Raw genomic sequence first — 20315 nt, 5'->3', positions numbered from 1 at the left:
AGAAGGTGCCGCACAGGAGGCTGCTCAGTAAGATAAGAGCCCAAAGTGTTAAGAGGCAAGGTACTAGCATGGATAGAAGATTGGCTGTCTGGCAGGAGGCAGAGAGTGGGGATAAGGGGGTCCTTCTCAGGATGGTGGCCGGTGACTAGTGGAGTTCTGCAGGGGTCAGTGTTGGGACCACAACGTTTCACTTTATACATTAATGATCTAGAAGAAGGAACTGAGGGGATCCTGGCTAAGTTTGCAGATGATACAAAGATAGTTGGAGGGACAGGTAGTATTGAGGAGGTGGGGAGGCTGCAGAAGGATTTGGACAGGTTAGGAGAATGGGCAAAGAAGTGGCAGATGGAATATAACGTGGGGAAGTGTGAGGTCATGCACTTTGGTAGGAAGAATAGAGGCATAGACTATTTTCTAAATGGGGAGAGAATTCAGAAGTCTGGAGAGCAAAGGGACTTGGGAGTCCTAGTCCAGGATTCTCTTAAGGATAACTTGCAGGTTGAGTCGGTAGTTAGGAAGGCAAATGCAATGTTGGCATTTATTTCGAGGGGACTAGAATATAAAAGCAGGGATGTGCTGCTGAGGCTTTATAAGGGTCTGGTCAGACCAGATTTAGAATATTGTGAACAATTTTGGGCCCCGTATCTCAGGAAGGATGTGCTGGCCCTGGAGAGGGTCCAGAGGAGGTTCACGAGAACGATCTCAGGAATGAAAGGCTTAACATATGAGGAACATTTGAGGACTCTGGGTCTATACTCGGAGTTTAGAAGGATGAGGGGGGAATCTGACTGAAACTTACAGAATACTGAAAGGCCTGGATACAGTGGATGTGGGGAAGATGTTTCCATTAGTAGGAGAGACTAGGACCCGAGGGCACAGCCTCAGAGTAAAGGAAGACCTTTTGGAACAGAGATGAGGAGATACTTCTTTAGCTAGAGAGTGGTGAATCTATGGAATTCATTGCCACAGAAGGCTGTGGAGGCCAGGTCATTGAATGTATTTAAGACCGAGATAGATAGGCTCTTGATTGGTAAGGGGATCAAAGATTACGGGGAGAAGGTGGGAGAATGGGATTGAGAAACTTATCAGCCTTGATTGAATGGCGGAGCAGACTTGATGGGCCGAATGGCCTAATTTCTGCTCCTATATCTTGTGGTCTTATGGTCTAAATGATGATCAATGATTTTAAAAAGAAATTGGATGGGTAGTTAAGGGAAATATATTTGCAGGGATAGGGCAGGGGAATGGACTGACTGTATTTTTCTAAAGACAGCCAGCAGGGACATAATGGGTCAAATCATCTCTTTCTGTGCTGTAATGACTCTATGACTTGCACCAAGGAGGTGGGGTTAGAGGCGGGACCAGGAACAAAGTTTGAAAATAGCATGTTGGTTTGCTCTTCAACATGCTCTCCCCTCCGAGCACTCTTGATGGAGGTAGGGCCAAGGTGGAAATAACAGGGAGTCAATTAAAGGACCAATTGCGGAAAGTTTGTGACACAATTTACACCTTCCTGACCTCAGATAGGCCACTGCTGAGGTTGGATCTCGGCAGGTACCTGGAGGCTATGGGGCCATTGACACCTCTTCTCAATCTCCCTGTCACCAAGGTGCTGGGATGAAAAGCCACAGGCCCGGACACAAGCAAACCTGTGGAGGAGGTCCCCCTCCACAACAATGGCCTCACAGGTATGGCCATTCTTTATTTTTAAATTCTCAGATGGTTTCAGAGTGCCTCCATTTTGAGGTACCCTCACAGTCTCCTAGCTGCCTCACCAGCGCTAACTATTTCCAGTCTGACTCCTAGCCATATGGGAAACTTCTTCCTATACAGTCTCACTGGATAGAATCATAATGAATCAAAACCTTCCCCTTCATTACAATTGTATTGAATCCTAACAACCCAAATCCCTTCCCATTCATTTCCACATGTTTGAAGCAGGATGTCCTAAACACCTTCACATTCACTCCCATTGGATGAAAATCCTAGTGACTCAAATCCCTTCCTATTCATTAGCATTGGCTACAAGTTGACTGACCTAAATCTCTACCTGTTCACTCCAGTTAGATAGAGTTCCACTGACTCTAGATTGAAGGGCAGCCAATTTCAGATCTGGCCCAGGTAAATTGGAATCAAAGATTAGCAGGCCAAACAACAGTGGAGCAATGGGCTGCCTTTAAAGGGGAAATAAGTCAGATATATTTGAGCTATATTCCCATAAAGGGGGAAAGGTATGGCAGGTAAAGCCACAGTTCCCTGTGTGACAAGAGAGTTGGAGAGTCAGATGAAGCAGAAGAGGCATGCATTTAACAGGTGCCAGGTTGATAATACAAATGTGAGTCATACAAATAGATAGTTCAGAGGTGAAGTGAAACACAAAATCAGAGAGATGAAGAGCATAAGAAGAGCTAGCAGCTAGCATACAAGAGATTCCAAAATCTTCTATAAGCGTATACATAAGAATGGTAAGAGGACCAAAAAGGTGATCTACACATGGGTTAGGCTTTTCAGGTCGACGGGCCCGGGAGCAGCTAGGAAACGCTCCGCTGCCCGCGATCGGCCTCCAACCGTGATTTCAGGTTGGCTGGCTAATTTACAACCAACGCTGAAAGGTTCAGCGCTGCCGGGGTGGGGGTGGGAGGAGGGTGAGCGCTGAAGTCTGCGCAGGCGTGAGGGAACGTGCAATGAAAACTCCCTGAAGGCAGAAAGCTGCCTCAGGGAGCTGAAGAATTTTAAAATTTAAAGATTTGGAAATTCTTTAAAAAAAAAAGGCCCCACATAGGACTCACTCACATGAACATACACATAATAATTATTATTTCAAAACATTTTTATTTTTAATAAAAAACATTGGAAATCTCATCCCGCCCGTGGATGAGGTTTCCTCAAAAATCCAAAGGCAGCCTGGCCGATTTGTCTGCTTGCGAACTGTAGGTTGGACGGGCAGTGAAAAGTCTCTCTTAATTAATACTTTAATGGTCTTAATAGACCTCTTAATTGTCAGTGGGCACGCTGCCGACTCTTGCGCAGGCCTGCCGACCGAAATATTGCACAAGTGCATGTTGATGACGGGACACTTGCCCAATGTCATTGCTCCTATTTTACACCCGAACGGGTCGCCCGCAGGACATAAAATTCTGCCCATGGAGGCAGAGGCACATCTGAGATGCTAAATTAGTACTTGGCATCTGTCTTTATCAAGGAAGATGCTGCCTAAAGGGGAGGTAGTTAAGATACTAGATGGGTTGAAAACTGGTCAAGAGGAGGTATTAGAAAGGCTAAGTGTATTTAAAAGTTGATAAGCCACCAAGTCTGGATTGGATGCATCTGAGAATGCTGAGGGAATTAAGGATGGAAATTGAGTAGGTTCTAGCCATAATCTTCCAATCTTCCTTAAGTATGGGGGTGGTTGCAGAGGACGGGAAAAATGTTATGTCCTTATCCAAAAAAGGGTACAAGAATAAACGCAGCAACTAACTGCCAGTCACTTTAACCTTGGTAGTGGGAAAGCTTTTCAAGAAATGGTAATCGGGGATAAAATTAATCGTCACTTGGACAAGTGTGAATTAATTAGGGAAAGCCACCATGGATTTGTTTAACTAACTCGATTGAGACTTTTGATGAGGCAACAGCGATGGTTGATGAGTGCAATGCAGTTGATATGACGTTTACGAACTTCCAAAAGGCATTTGATAAAGTGCCATATCATGGGCTTCAAACTTGCTGACAAAACCTATGGAAGAAAAGGGACAGCAGCAACATGGATACAAGGTTGGTTGAGTGACAGGAAACAGAGTGCTGGTGAATGGTTGTTTCTTGGACTGGCAGAAAGAATACAATGGGGTTCTCCAGGGGTCAGCACCAGGACCATTGCTTTTCTTGATGCATATTAATGATGTAGACTTAGGTACACAGGGCATAATTTCAATATTTGCAGATGACATAAAACTCAGAAGTACTCAGAATTGTTAGGAGGGTAGTGAAATAAACAGAGGCCATAGACAGGCTGATGGAATGGGCAAACATTTGGAAATGAAATTTAATGCAAGAAGTGTGAAATGGTACATTTTAGTTGGAAGAATGGGAAGTGGCAACATAAAATAAAGGGTACAATTCTAAAAGGGAGTGCAGGAACAGAGAGACCTGGTATATATGTGCACAAATCATTTAATGTGACAGGGATAGTTGAGAAACTGATTAAAAAGGTGCATGGGAATCCCAGGTTTGATAAATAGAGGTATAGAATACAAAAGAGAGGAGGTTATGATAAATCTTTATAAAACTGATTCGGGCTCCAGTGGAGTTTTGTGTTCAATTCTGGGCTCCGCAGTTTAGTGTGGATGCAGAAGCTTTACAGAGTATGCAAAAAGATTTACAAGAAGGGCTCCAGCGATGAGGGACTTCAGTTCCGTGGATCGATTGGAGAAGCTGGGGCTGTTCTGCTTATAAAAAGGAAGGTTGAGAGGACACTTGATAAAAGTGTTCAAAATCATGAGTCTAGACAGTGTAAATAGAGAGGAGCTGTTCCCATTGGCAGAAGGATTGAGAACCAGAGGACACCAATTTAAGATGATTGGCAAAAGAACTAATGACAACATAAGAAAAAAAACGCTTATGTAGCAGGTGGTTAGGATCTGGAATGCACTACCCAAAAGTGTGATGGAGGCAGATACAGTTGCGGCTTTCAAAAGTCAGATAAGCACCTCAAGAGAAAATATTTGCAGGTATATGGGGAAAGGGTCAATGGAGTGGGACGAGCTGAGTTGCTTTTGCAGAGCGGGTACAGAAATGATAGGCCTGCTTCTGTGTTCTGTGCTGTAATAATTCTTTGACCCAAACTCCCTCCCATTCACTCCCATTGTACAAAATCTAAATAACTTATACCCATTCCCACACATTGTAGGGAAGCCCATGGACCTAACCTCTTTCCATTCATTCACATTGTGCAGGGTACCACTGACTCAAACCACACCCCCATTTGCTTCCTCAGACAAGATTTACAATGGATTAAACCCCTTGCCAAGTACTTCCATTTTATAGAATCCAAATGGTCCAAATCACTTTCCATTCACTCACAATAAGTTAATACCAATGGCACAAACCTCTCAGAAATTTATTCTAACTTGTGACCAAGCTTAAACGGGCAATTGGTTCAAATGAGATATGTACCATTCTGTCCGAGTAACAGAGTGTCCATCATCAGCAGCCATTTCCCACAATAAGCTGAGTGCAACCATGAGATCAGTGTGGATTTGAAAGTTTCCTTTACTGATGCAGAGGATTCATGCATATCTCATCATGAGACACCAACCCCTCCACGTCCCGGGAGGTCACAAACTTCTCAGCAAATCAATAACTAACTCCTATCTATCATGTGACACAAGTAGCTAACTCCTCTATATTATGGAAGGTCATTGACTAACCACTCCATGACAAGAGACACCAATAAATAATTCCTCCAACAACAACTTGAATTTATATAATTGTAAAATGCCCCAGGTTGCTTCTCAGGAGTGTTACAAAAACTAACAGCAGTCAAGAGGGAGAGATAACAACAAGCTCGGTCAAAGAGGTAGGTATTGATGATGGAGAGAGATAGAAAGGCACAGGGCAGGTTTAGAGGGAGAATTCTAATGCTCACAGCCTAGACAGCTGAAGATACTGCTACCAATAGTGAAGTACTTAAAATCAGGAATGCACAAGAGGCTAGAATTGGAGGAACACAAAGACTTGGAGGGTTATATGGCTGCAAAAATGCAGAGATAAGGAGGGGTTAGGCGAAGCAGGGATTTGAAAACAAAGATGAGAATTTTAAAATTAAAGCATTGCTTGGCTGGGTGTGAATATAGGACAATGAGCATAGGGGTGATGGGTGAATGGAACTGGGTGCATCAGAGTTTTGGATGACCTCAAGTTTAGGGAGGATGGAAGATGGGAGACTGGCCTTGAGAGCGTTGGAATAGTCAAGCCTGAAGGTAACAAATGCATGGATGAGGTTTTCAGCAGTTGATGAGCTGAGACAGAGGCAAAGTTGGACACTACCACGAAGTGGAAATAGGTGATCTTGGTGATGAAGATATATGTTAGAAGTTCAACTTGAGGCCAAATACACCACCAAGGCAGTAAATGTTCTTCTTTAGCCTCAGGTTGTTGCTAGGGCAAGAGATGGAGTCAGTGGCAAGGCAATGGAGTTTGTGGTGAGGACCAAAGACAATGGCTAATGTCATCCCAATATCTAGTTGGAGGAGATTTCTGCCCATCTGGCACTCATAGGAACAGGAGAAGGCCAATTTTGGACAAGCAGCTTGATAATCTAGAGACAATGGAGGGGTCTAGAGAGGTGGTAGGGAGGTTAAGCTGGATGTTGGGTCAGCATGCATGTGGAACTTGATGTGTTTCCAGATGATGTCACTGAGACTCAGTATGCAGGATGGAGCTCAATGTCATCAATGCCACTAACTAACTCCTTCAAATCATCAACATCAATAACTATTCCACATCGTGAGACATCAGTGCCACCAGGCAAGACATAAAAGTACAAACTACCCTTAATCAGCAACATTAGATACTGGGAACACTGGAACAGGGATATGCTATTCAGCCCCTCAAGCCTGATCCATAATTTCATTAGATCAAGGGAGGTGGTGGTATGGTGGTAATGTCACTGGGCTTGTAATCCAGAGGCCCAGGCTAATGCTCTAGGAACATGGGGTTCAAATCCCACCACTGCAGCTGGTGGAATTTAAATTTGATTAATAAACCAGGAATTTTTTTTTAAAAAGCTAGTCTAATGGTGACCACGAAACCATTGTTGATTGTCTGGTTCACTAAAGTCCTTTAGGTAATCTGCCATCCTTACATGGTCTGGCCTACACATTACTCCAGATCCAATATGGTTGATTCTTAAATGCCCTCTGAATTAGCCTAGCAAACCACTCAGTTGTATCAAACCACTACAAAGTCTAAAAGGAATGAAATTGGGCGGCTACCCAGCATCAACCTAGGCACCGGAAATGATAATGGCACACCCATCCCTGTCGAACCTGCGAAGTCCTTCTTACTAAAATCTGGGGACTTATGCCAAATGTGGGAGAGCTGTCTCACAAACCAGTCAAGCAACAGCCTGACTCCAAATCACAGCTTACAGATAATGTCCCAGACACCACCATCACCATCCCTGGGTATGCCTTGTCCCTCTGGCAGGACAATCCAACCAGGGGTGGCAGCACACTGGTATGTAGTTGGGAGGGAGTTGCCCTGGGAGTCCTCAACATTGAAGCCAGATCCCATGAAATCTCAAGGCATCAGGTCATAACATGGGCAAGGAAACCTCCTACTGGTTACCTCATACCGTCCCCTCTCAGCTGATGAATCAATATTCCTCCACGTTGAACACCACCCGGAGGAAGCACTGAGGGTGGCAAGGATATAGGATGTACTCTGGGTGAGGAACTTCAACATCCATCACCAAGAGTGGCTCAAGAGCACTACTACTGACCAAGCTGGCCAAGTCCTAAAAGACTGGCTTAGAGAACTAACAAAAGGGAAAAACCTATTCACCTTGTCCTCACCAATCTACCCGTCTATGGATCTGTCTATGACAGTATCGAAGAGTGACCACTGCACAGTCCTTGTGGAGACAAAGTCCCATCTTAACATTGAGGATACCCACCACTGTGCTAAATAGGATAGATTATGAACAGATCAGGACATAGCCCTGCTGAATGCTACAGTGAGACTTTGCCAAAAAGCAATGCAAACCTCCTTCATCAACAGCACATTCCCTTTAGAAAACTCAGGTCACAAATCAGGCACACTGACAATGATCCCAGGTTGACATCCCACTGCAAATGGACTTTCAGCCTTAAAATGACAATCCATCAGAGGGGCCACAGGTTTGTGAGGGAAAGAGTAAACATTACTTTGATTTCATTAGATCCTTTTCTGAGGATGAAATCAAGGCATTCTGATAGGGCAGTGCAGAGAGAATTTAATCTGTATCTAATCTGTGCCCACTGACTCTGAATCCCTTTCTTTGGGTGCCTGTTCCACATTTGATATCTTTTGTGAGGGAATAGGGACTTTTCGAATCTCTAATCTGAGAATGAGAATTCTGTATCTATGCAACGGTCCTGATCTGATTGTCCCATGTTTAATGGGTTGAATAATTGTGATGTGGTGATTTTGGGTCTATTGTGGTTGTTTTATTTTTCTGGTGTGCACAAACAATAGCAACCTACATTTACAAAGCACCTTTAACTCATTAAAATATTCCAAGGCACTTCACAGGAGTGTCATCAAACAAAATTTAACACTAATCCTTAATAAAACAGATTTTGTTTTTTATTCATTCATGGGATGTGGGCTTCGCTGACTAGGCTAGCATTTATTGCCCAACTCTAATTGCCCTTGAGGTGGTGATGAGCTGCTTCTTGAACCGCTGCAGTCCATGAGGTGTAGGTACACCCATGGTGCTGTTTGGAAGCGAGTTCCAGGATTTTGACCCAGCAACAGTGAAGGAACAGAGATATATTTCCAAGTTAGGATGGTGATTAACTTGGAGGGGAACTTCCAAGTGGCGGTGTTCCCATGCATCTGCTGCCCTTGTCTTTCTAGATGATAGTGGTCACGGGTTTGGAAGATGCTGTCTAAGGAGCCTTGGTGAGTTGCTGCATGATTAAAAGCTTGGTTAAACAGGTAAGTTTTAAGGACTGTTTTAAAGGAGGAAAGAGAAATAGAGAGTTGGCCAGGTTTAGGGAGGGAATTCCAGAGCTTCATGCCTAGGCAGCTGATGGCAAGGCCTTCAATGGTGAAGTGATGAAATTGATTATGTGCATCAGGCCAGAATTGGAGGAGCATACTGATCTTGGAAACCATGAATAGTACTGTTTCTTTTGTTAACCTCCTTCTCTCTAGTCTTGGTGATGGGGTGCACTTTTTCAGAGGCAAGGCAGCTTCTACTAGTTCAAAACAGACATTCTTAACATATCAGTTCACCTGTGAGCATTGTGAGGTTATTAAATCATAGGGGTTAGCAGACTGTAACCTTCCTAATCTTACCACCATGTACGATTTATGGCAGAGGAGGGGTGAATACGAGGTTACTGGAGTGATCACGAACCTGACCCCTGACTGATTCCTTTTCCCCCTTTCCTATCTCAGGGTCACAGAATCATAGAATGGTTACAACACAAAAGGGGGCCATTCGGCCCATTGTGTCCCTGCAGGCTGTGACAGCAACTCAGCTAGTCCCCACACCCTGCCTTTTCTCATAGCCCTACAAATCTTCTCTCTTCAGGTAATTATCCTATTCTCTTTCAAAGGCCTCAATTGAATCTGCCTTTTTTAAAATTCATTCATGGGATGCGGGCATTGCTGGCATTTATTGTCCATCCCTAATTGCTCTTGTTCAGAGGGCATTTTTTTTTTTTTATAAAGAGTCAGCACATGGGTCTGGAGTCAGAGGCAGACAAGACCAGGTGAGGACAGCAGATTTCCTTCCCTAATGAACTAGATGGATTTTTATGACAATCGACAATGACTTCATGGTTATTATTAGACTTTTAGTTCCAGATATTTATTGAATTTAAATTCCACCATCTGTTGTGGTGGGATTTGAACCCAGGTCCCCAACCCTGGGTCCTGGATTACCAGTCCAGTGACAATCCCACTATGCCACCACCTCCACCACAGTCTCAGGCAAGATATTCCAGATGCTAACCACTCACTGCATAAAAAAAGTTTTTCCCTCAATTTGTCTCTGCTTCTTCTGCCATTCACCTTAAATCAGAGTCCTCTGGTTCTCAACCCTGCCACCAGTAGGAAAAGTTTCTTCCTATTCACTCTGTCCAGACCCCTCATGATTTTGAGCATCACTATCAAATTTCATCTAAACCTTTACTTCTCTGAGGAGAACAAGCTCAGCTTCTCCAATCTATCTTTGTAACTGAAGGCCCTCATCTCTGAAACCATTCCTGTCAATCTTTTCTGCACCCTCTCCGATGCCTTCACAAGCTTCCTAAAGTGTGGCACCCAGAATTGGATGTAATACCCCATTTGAGGCCAAATCAATGTTTTACGAAGGTTCATCATAACTTGCATGTTTTTGTACTTATGTCTAATTTATAAAGCCTAGGGTCCCACATGCCTTATTAACCGCTTTCTCAACTTACCCTGCCACCATCAATGATTTGTGCACATGTACCCCCAGGTCTCTCTGCTTCTGCACCAGCTTTAGAATTTTATAATTTGTACTGCCTTTCCTCATTCTTCCTCCCAAAATGTATCACTTCACTCCTTTCTGCATTAAATTTCATTTGCCAGGTGTCCATGCATTCCACCAGCCTGTCTATGTCCTCTTAGTGTCTATTGCTATCCTCCTCACAGTTGGCAATACTTCCAAGATTTGCATCATCTGCAAATTTTGAAATTGTGTTCTGCATTCCAAGGCTAGGTCATTAATATTCACCAAGAAAAGCAGTGGTCCTAATATTGACTTGTCTAACACTGTTACCCTGGATTGGTGCCTTGGCGGAGGTCAGCAGAAACAGGTGTTGAACTAGGACCTTGTGGTCTGTGATTGATGTGACAGAGGCTGTACCTATTATGAAGGGCCTAGATTAGAGTGGGTAGGAAGGACCTATTCTCCTTAGCAAGGAGGTCAATAACCAGGAGGCATAGGCTTTGAGTAACTGGCAGAATGATTAAAGAGAGGTTGAGGTGAATTTTGTTCACCCAGAGAGTGGTGGGAGTTTGGAACACTCTGCCAGAAACCCTAGTTGCATTTAAAAAATATTTGGACATACGGCTGAAGTGCCGTAACCTGCGGGGCTACAGTCCTAGGGCTGGAAAGTGAGATAAAGCTGGAAAGCTCTCTTTCGGCTGCCACAGACATGGTGGGCTGAATGACGTCTTTCCGTGCCATAAATTTTCTATGGCCAGGATTTTATGGCCCCACTGTGCCGTGTCCCCCACCCCCTGGCAGATCCAGCCAGCAATTTAAATCTCCAGTCAGTTCAGCGGGACCGTAATATCCCACTGAGCAGGAGGGGCCATAAAATCCTGGCCTACGTTTCTATCTGGTTATGCAAACAGCCATGATATAGTAGCTTTACTTTAATTCTGCAGTTTGAAGAGAAGGGAATCTCTCACTGAAGAATGCCCACTGCAGTTAATCCTAAATTTGCAGAGAATGCAACTCTAAAATGGGACAAATTTATGCAGCCAACTAAATATAAGGAATTCCATTAAAGTCAGTGATGTCTGGAAAGTGGCCACCTCATCCATCATTAGCAGCAAGAACCAGCATCAGAGATCAGGCCACGGGTGGTGAATTCTAAATACATTGCACCGAGGAGATTTCTACAGTTACACTGAGGCTTAGCAATTTAACTGATTTATCTCACACCCCTCACTGTAGCATGCTGATAGACCACACACCCCTCACACCAACACACTGATATATCGCAATTCCTTCACTAACACCCTTGTCTAGATCCCACAATCCTCATTGTAACTCCAATATACCCCACACCGCCCTCAAAGTAACACTCTCTCATACTTCCCTCCTGCTAATGCCGGGACTGTCAGTCCTGGTTACAATAAACACAACATTAGTACTGTTGTAGACATGCAATCTACTCACTTAAAATATATTGTACTGTGGGCAGATGAATCATTCAGAAAGTATATAAATGAATCAATGCTCATGGCTGAGATGTTTCAAAAGGTTAATTAAAAGTGAGCAAGACAGCTGACAGATATGGACTTACAACTGTTCTGAATATCAAAGCCTCAGAAAATTAAGGACTTCTCAGTCTATGTCTGGGATACTAACTGGATGGACAAACAGGTGGAAAATACAATTGTGTGATTAAGTGTAAAATAACTAAATAAGTAATGAAGAAGAGTATAAGGTGAATTTTATGTCCCAGTAGGTTTCAGCCCGATAGTTGGCAAGATCAGCTTTGTACCCACCATTTAGAAGTGTTCCTTGAGGGGAGGTGAAATTGAGGAGTAGAATGTGTAAGTGGGGCTGAGGCATATCAGGTGGTGTGCAGGTGGAGTTGAGGGATTATGGGAAGGAGGAGAGGTGGTGAATTGGATGAATATGGGGAGAAGATGAGGAGTGAAGTGTGATGGATATGGGAAGAAGGTGATGGGTGAATATTCTACTGTTTTTCAAGCTCCAGCCACTACCAACCTTCCTGAGCATTGCTGATTCTTTACATGCAGCTTTTGGGGGAGTAAAGGAGGGGATGAAATACAACAGGTCTGTTATATTACTAGACTAGTAATCCTGGAGCCTAGACTATTAATCCAGAGAATACAAATTCAAATGCCGCAATGACAGTTTGAGATTTTAAATTCAGTTTAAATTATATCTGATAATAAAGAGTTACTATCAGTAAAAGTGACCACAAAAACCACCAGATTTTCATAAAAACCCAACTGGTTCACTAATGTCCTTTAGGGAAGGAAACCTCCTGTCCATTCTCTATCTGGCTTGTATGTGACTCCAGTCCCAATGTGGTTGGCCCTTAACAGCCCACTAAGACTGGACAATAAATAACAGCGATACCTGCATGTCCACATACCACAAATTCATAACTGGCCATTTAGGTAATTAGCCACTTAAGGGCAAGGTAAGCCGCAGGAAGGTCAGGATCATGCCGGAGGGAAAAAAAACTTTATGCATGGGGCCTCCCATTCAGGAAAATGTGGGAAAATGAGAGGTTGTCTACTTTGACAGGATGAGTTGAAAAACAACATATTATTTAAATGGAGAAAGATCACAGAGTTCAGTGGTAGAGAGATCTGGGTGTCCTTGTACAAGAATCACAAAAAGTTAGCATGCAGGTTACAGCCAGTAATTAGCAAGGTAAATGGAACGTTGGCCTTTATTGCATGGGGAATGGGGCATAAAAGTAGGGAAGTCTTGCTACAACTATACAGGACATTGGTGAGACTGCACTAACAATACAATATACAGGTTAGATTACCTTACTTAAGGAGGGAAAGATTTGCATTGGTTATCATTTAGAGAAGGCTCATTAGGTTGATTCTTGGGATGAAGGGGTTGTCTTATGAGTAGAGGTTGAGCAGGCTGGGACTATACTCATTAGTGTTTAGAAGAATTAGGTGATTTTATTGAAACATAAAAGACTGAGGGGGCTTGACAAGGTAGATGCTTTTTGATCCACAAGGGAGTCAAGGGTTATGAAGGGATGGCAGGAAGTGCAATTAAGGCCACAATCAGATCAGCCATGATGTTATTGAATGGTGGAACAGGCTCAAGGGGCTAAATGGCCTACTCCTATTCCCATTTCATATGGTCTTATAATCTTATGCTGATTTAAAGCATTTTGTCACACTAAACACTTAATGGACTTTGAAGACCTCACTTCTGTGATTAACAATATTGGATATTCACTATACTACAAGCCCACCCACTACATTCCAAACTGTATCACGGATCACCTAGGTTTCAAAACATATGCAGTGAAGAGATAGAGAGAGAAACTGACAGAAATTCCTTGCGTGACTGGACTACCACAGTGAGCTGAGATATGACGTTCATGACGTATTCCCAGGTCAGAATTAGTGCTAACTTCTCACTGCTAAAGCTGCAAGGTTCTATAAGGAAGGGACACAGAGTGTCTGTTCAACTACTGCCGGCAAATATGAGGGGTAGGGAGGACTGCAGATATAGGTTTTATGTTTCCAATTATTGTTAATTTGCAGGCATCCATGTGTGTGTCTGGCAATATGGCATCACTAGGAAGGTCAGCATTTATTGCCCATCTCTAGCTGCCCTGAGATGGTGGTGATGGTTCTTCTTTTTGATTCCCAATAACGATCTGAAACAACTGTGTATCTTATGAACATACAAATTAGGCGTAGGCCACCCGGCTCCTTGAGTCTGCTCTGCCATTTAATAAAATCAAGGCTAATCAGATTGTAACCTCAACTCCACATTCCCACATTTCACCGCCTTGCTTGTTATGGCATTTCACAGGGCATTAACAAGTCAGTCACTTTGGTCTGGTACTGGAGTCACATAAAAGGTCAGATTGGGTAAGAATGGTAGGCTTCCTTCCCTAAAAGGACTGAATGAACCAGTTGGGATTTAACAACCATACGACTACTTCATAGTCACTTTTACTCATACTATCTTTTTATTTCTTGACCTTACCGTCTCAAAATATTGTATTCAAATTTTAAACGTATTGTGGAGCAATTTATACCTACCTTCTCTGGTTTATTAGCCCAGTAGTAACCACTACATATATGTATGCATGTGTGTCTGAGTGTGAGACTCTCCCACAAAATGCCAAGCTGCTAATGAAACTGATAAAAGTTCATCATAAGTTGGATAAGTAAAATTCTCAATTTTTTTATTCGTTCATTGGATGTGGGTGTCGCTGGCAAGGCCAGCATTCATTGCCCATCCCTAATTGCCCTTGAGAATTGAGTGCCTTTCAGAGCAACCACATTACTGTGGGACACATGTAGGCCAGACCAGGTAAGGGTGGCAGATTTCCTTCCCTAAAGGAAATTAGTGAACGAGATGGGCTCTTATTGAGTTCAAATTTCACCATCTGCCATGGTGGGATTCAAACCCGGGTCCCCAGAGCATTACCCTGAATTATTAGTCCAGTGATAATACCACTATGCCACCATAAGACCCGTGAAACTGTTTCTTGGCTGTAGAGTCCAGGATGAATGGCTTTGGATGGCAGACCCACACTTGTGTCAACACTGTCCCCAGTTTCATTTGCAGCCTGAAAGCTTCCACTGTGTAGTCTCAAGGGCCAGAGATTTTCAGTATGCAAATTTTGAACAGCCAGTGGCGGACAAAACCACTGTATTGCCGAGATCCAGGAAATGCCCTTAACTTTAGGCCTTTGTTGATGCGGCAAGTTTACTTTGAGATTTCAATGAACTGTGTGCCTGGAGCCAATGAGGGCCAGCCTCCCACCACCCAGAGTGGCTGGAAGCCATCAATTTACTCAGAGATCAGAGCAGCTGCCAGGGCCTGAGAGGACTGACAATCCTGTTATGCCCATAGTTAGAGCTGGGGCAGTCAGCCCTTTTACATGCCATCAGTGCAGCAATCTCCACTGTTTTACACACTATAATTTAAAAGATGTTCTGGTTATCCATAAAAACGCAACAGAAATCATATTGCAATATAGAATATATAAATACTCTAAAGTTTAGTTTATAATACAAGAAGCAAGCATGCAGATTTCGTCTACAATTCACAACACATGTAGAAAGGGCCGTTCAGGGCCTCATGGATATCGCAGTATGCTCTACAAACAATGCAGTACATTTTTGAATTGTTGTCACTACTGGAATGCAGGGAAGCATGGCAGCCAATTTGCATACAGCAAAGTTCCACAAACAGCAATGAAATACATAACTGGGTCATCTGCTTTAGTGGAGTTGGTTGAAGGGTATCTGGCCAGGACATCAGGAAGAATTTCCCTGCTCTCCTTCAAATAGGATGATGGTATCTTTTACATCAACCTGAGACCCCAGACCAGACCTCAGTTTTAACATCTCACCCAAAAGAAGACCCTCTGTAAATCACCTCGAGATGTTTTCCTACAGTAAAAATGCTAAGTAAGTGCAAATTGTGGTTATATCTGCATTGCATTACTGTCTGCATACACTTACCATGCTACAATAACAGCCCCCCCTACTAGTGGTGACTTTGTAGCACAATTGGTGGTTTTCTGACTGAGGTCGGTCACTCCAGGGTATCCTTTACATAAACTACCTAAACCCATCTATTTGATTCCAGCCTGTAACTTACTGCCAAGTATCTATTTTTCTATATATGAAACAATATAACCCCTCTATTAGATTCCAAGCTGCAACTCACTCTTAGATATCCGTTATTCTACAAGTAAATCACTGAATCCCTTGATTAGTTTGCTCACTCCAAGGCATCTGTTGTTCTGTGTAGAAACTACCCCAAACCCTTGAATTAGATTCCAGCCTGTTATTCAGTCTCAGGCATATGTTATTCTAATATGCAAACCACCTGAATTTCTCGATTACACTCCAGCCTGCACAATCCTGGTTCTAAACTCTAGAGGTCTGTGATAAGTTAGCTGACATACATTGGGGATGCATTAAGGCTGGAGTAATTTGCCATTGAACTACAGGGCTAGGTAGGGAGACGCATCAGACAGGATTTTCACTTCTGGCAAAATGGGCATGCATGTTTGGATGTTAGATGAGGATGGAAATCATCTGTAATGCCCTTCATGATCAAATAACCTACCAAGTCTCTCAGTTCAGATTTCAACAGTAGAGCTAGTTAGGAGAAGATAGATGACAGAGAGAGAAAGAGAGAGAGAGAGAGAGAGAGGGAGAGAAAGAGAGAGAAAGACTGACAGAGATACAGACAGAGAATTAGAAAGAGTATTACTGACCAAGACAGGAAAAGAGATACACAGAAATAGAAAGAACAGTCAGATGGTGATAAAGACACAAAGTGAGAGCATGAAACAACATCAGCAAATAACAAGAGAGTTTGAGTGGGGGAGGTAAAGTGGAAGGAAATAAGGAGCTGAGAGAAGGAAAGCTTTAGAGTAAGGAAAGGGATGATACAGAGGGAAACAGGGAAACTGAAACGACAATAATTTCATTCTTTTTCTTGGCTGTGTTTAAGGTTCCATGTTCTCAGTTGGTCTCCATAGTTTTAGGATATGAAAGTGTTTCAGAAAATCCAATTACAGTTCTGTTGTGATTAAGAAAACCTCAGAAAGCTTCTGACAATTGTATAGTACATATGGGGATCGTAGACTAGCTCCTCCCAATTGCATAGTTCATAGTGAAGGTTCTTAGATGACCTCAGTTCTAACGTGCAAAATAATAAAAGCAAAATACTGAGGATGCTGGAGGTCAGAAATAAAAACAGAAAATGCTGGAAAAACTCAGCAGGTCTGACATCTGTGGAAAGAGAAACAGAGTTAACATTTCGAGTCTGATATGACTCTTCATCAGAACGCTAGTGTGCAAGAGCTCTTGGTTCACCTTTGCATTTGTCTCATGTTTGAATATGTTTTGACTATTCCCTATCGTATACATTCTCAGCCAATCCTTCATTGTCATACAGTATGATAACCCCATCATGCACTAAATCCAAGGCACTTACCTACAAGAACTGAGAAAGGGTCATGTAAGACCTTCTCACATTAGACAGAACTGTGGCTGGTCAGTTGAGACCCTCTCGGACTGAGAGCTTTGGGCAAAGATCTCATAAAAACAATAGATCTTCAAGGGGCTTGAGGAGAACCTGTGCTATACGTTATACAACTGCAAGGGTGTAATAAAATGAATTTTGATGCTAAATAACTGTAAGAGATGGACTGAGACTCACTGGTTTCCTTCAACAGTGAAAGGAGTTAAGCAACTAGAAGAAGACCTACAGAGAATGTTAATGATGTCAATAAATGAACAAGCTTAAACTAACATGCACAAATGAACTGCCAACCTCAACACCAAAGGAAATTAAAACAGTTTTTGTTCCAAACACTTCCTTAACCTTACTAGCTGGCATATATATTCCAAGCCAGAAAGCTGAGGAAAGGAAGAGCAGCCACCTCTTGGCCTTTTTCAGCTGGAGTTATAAGTTAGAAAGCAATGCCTAGTTTCTGAGGTAAGCCCACCTCTGACGAGTCCGTTGCTGCAACCAGAATGAATGAACGCTGCTAGTGGCTAGTGAAGAACAACTCACACAACTCTGGCCTCTCTCACTCTACACCAAACACACACACACACACACACACACACAAAAACACACAGAGGGAAAGGAACATGACAGAACAGGACTGTTGGGAACCCTGATTATCTTTGTATGTGGCATTTGAGGATTATGCAGAAATGGAAGACAAATAAATACATTTTGGTCAAAAAATTAAGCTGGAAAGTTATAAGTGAACTGACTCCAGGATTTGTTGTTGTTCGGGCAACTGAGAGATCATTTAGATCTGGGTAAGCGTGTAGACCTCAAAGGGCTCAACAGCACGCAGAAGGGAGTAGATGAGTGCGACTGTTCAGCAGGGACGTTCGTAAAAGGACATGTGGCGAGAGGGGAGAGTAAGGCGATAGAAAGATGTGGTTCAGCACCACGGAGAAAGTACAGGTAGAGATGGTTCTATGAGTTCAGTACCATGGAGAGGGAACAGATAGATTGCGAGATACATAGCGCCCTGGAGAGGAGAGACTTGGAGGGTCAGTTTGATGGAAAGGAGAGATAATAAGTTCTACTGAAAAAGTGAAACAGAATCAGACTGAGAGAATAGAATGAGGGAGGAAGCGAGTGAGAGATTGAAAGAGATGGGTGGTTCAGCACTATAAACATAGTGAGTGTGAGTGTGTGGGGAACCGCACTAACCTTTGACTCGCTCCCCTCGGTGCAGCAGGATCTCACCCTCTCCCTGGGGCTGGTAGGGCTTCACCACGATGAAGGTCCGTCCCGGAACCGCACTGTACAGTTTGCGCTTGGGTCCTCTGTGCACGGCAGCCGGGGTTGTGTTCGGCTCAGCGCTCACGGTGCTCGGGCTGTAAACGAAAACATAGGTGACAGTAGTTCTTCCAGACCCAGTCCCGGACCCGGACCCGGACCCCGACCCGGGCCCGGGGGCCGCCCCTTCCCACATCCTCCGTGACCTGTCCGGGATGAGGGGCGGGGAGGGGGGGGGGACACAGCAGCTCACTCAGCTCGGCCTCTCCCGGCCGGAGCGCTCGGACACCGAACGGAAACCGGGCACCGGGTCCGTTAACATCGCTACTCTGAGGAGGGTTGTGATGTCGCTGGCCGCAGCCAGGGCTGCGACATCCTCCCCCGGCCGGAGCTCCTCACATGCCAGCGCTGAATGTGAGCTCTGGCTGGATCTTCACTCACTCCCGGGCTGGCAGCGAACAAACGCCTCAGACTGCCCCTGGCCCCGCCCACACACAGGCCGGCCCCTCCCCTCCCCTCCCCCAACCGAGCAGCCCCGCCCCCACACATTGGCCCTGCCTACACAGCGGCTCCGCCCACACACAGGCCGGCCCCGCCCATACACATTGGCCCTGCCCACACAGCGGCTCCGCCCACTCACGGACCGGCCCCGCCCCCCGCACTGTCTGGCCCTTCCCACACACCGGCCCCGCCCTCACAGGGAGCGGCCCCGCCCTCACAGGGAGCGGCCCCGCCATCCTCATGGCCCCTCCCACGCCCCAGACACTCCGGTCACGCCCCCCCCCCCCCCCGCCTCCTCAACCTGTCTCGCTGTGTTGTCCAATCAAATCCTCTTTCCTGGCTACTCTTCGCCTTGCCCTCCTTTATAACACGTGCACCTCTTCACCGGCTCGCTCACCGAGTCCCCGATCCTGCCCCTGCTCCGCGCTCCACAGAGTCCACAGGAAAGGCTATTTAATTCCCAATGGCATATGTCCCCGCTCCAGCCTCCAGCTTCCCGCCCCGTCCATTCCCCTTTTTCTTTCTTCTTCTCCCTACCACCCGCACCCCTCTTCTCCCCCCCCCCCCCCACCACCACCCAAGCATCCTCATCCGAACACCAGTTGCTAGGTTCAGGGGACGGGATAAAAGGCAAAACTTGTTAAAAAAAAGTGCTCCTTCTGCATAGAGTCCTTTCCGAAAGGGGTCTCTGATGTTGAGACCATCTCTTTAAAAAGGATCCGAGGAATACAATTCTCTCTAAGAGACTTTAATAAGTTGACTCTTTAAGATTGGGCCCGGAATGGAGATTTCCTCTTGAAAAGGGAATCTAAACGGTAAGACTCCCTCTGGGCTCCAAAGGTGAGATTCCGCTTTCAGAAGAGGTGGAGACTCTTACGCGATATGTTTTTGCATGCAATGTTCTAAGTTTCTTGAGTTCACTTATAGGAGAAGACCTCTTCATTTTAATTTTGAAAATGGAAAATACTTTGTGACTGTGCAAGGTTAACAGCTAATAAATAACAGCCGGCATTGGATAATGACAGGTACAAGGCCCTCATTCAGAAGACCAACATAAGTCTTTGTGGAAAAACTCAGCAGGTCTGGCAGCATCGGCGGAGAAGAAAAGAGTTGACGTTTCGAGTCCTCATGACCCTTCGACAGAATTTGAGTTCGAGTCCAAGAAAGAGTTGAAATAAGAAATATTTCATGGAGTCATGAGGACTCGAAACGTTAACTCTTCTCTTCTCCGCCGATGCTGCCAGACCTGCTGAGTTTTTCCAGATAATTCTGTTTTTGTTTTGGATTTCCAGCATCCGCAGTTTTTTTGTTTTTATAAGTCTTCGTGGCA

At 44.4% G+C, this 20315-nt stretch overlaps 1 protein-coding gene across 1 annotated transcript in view; it reads right to left on the bottom strand.

Annotated features, from left to right (window-relative positions):
- Positions 1–20315, bottom strand: part of shank3a (SH3 and multiple ankyrin repeat domains 3a) — a 773648-nt gene that overhangs the window by 395431 nt on the left and 357902 nt on the right. Inside the window, exons 13-15 of the mRNA XM_041203533.1 lie at positions 18792–18834; positions 18619–18690; positions 18416–18565 (exon numbers count right to left, since the gene is read on the bottom strand). Coding sequence (XP_041059467.1) covers positions 18416–18565; positions 18619–18690; positions 18792–18834 — 265 coding nt within the window. The remainder of the gene's footprint in view (positions 1–18415; positions 18566–18618; positions 18691–18791; positions 18835–20315) is intronic.

This window comes from Carcharodon carcharias, chromosome 13 (assembly GCF_017639515.1).
Source record: "Carcharodon carcharias isolate sCarCar2 chromosome 13, sCarCar2.pri, whole genome shotgun sequence".
Classification (NCBI taxonomy): domain Eukaryota; kingdom Metazoa; phylum Chordata; class Chondrichthyes; order Lamniformes; family Lamnidae; genus Carcharodon; species Carcharodon carcharias.
The sequence above is the reverse complement of the archived record's forward strand: the minus strand, read 5'-3'. Positions and strand labels throughout refer to the sequence as shown.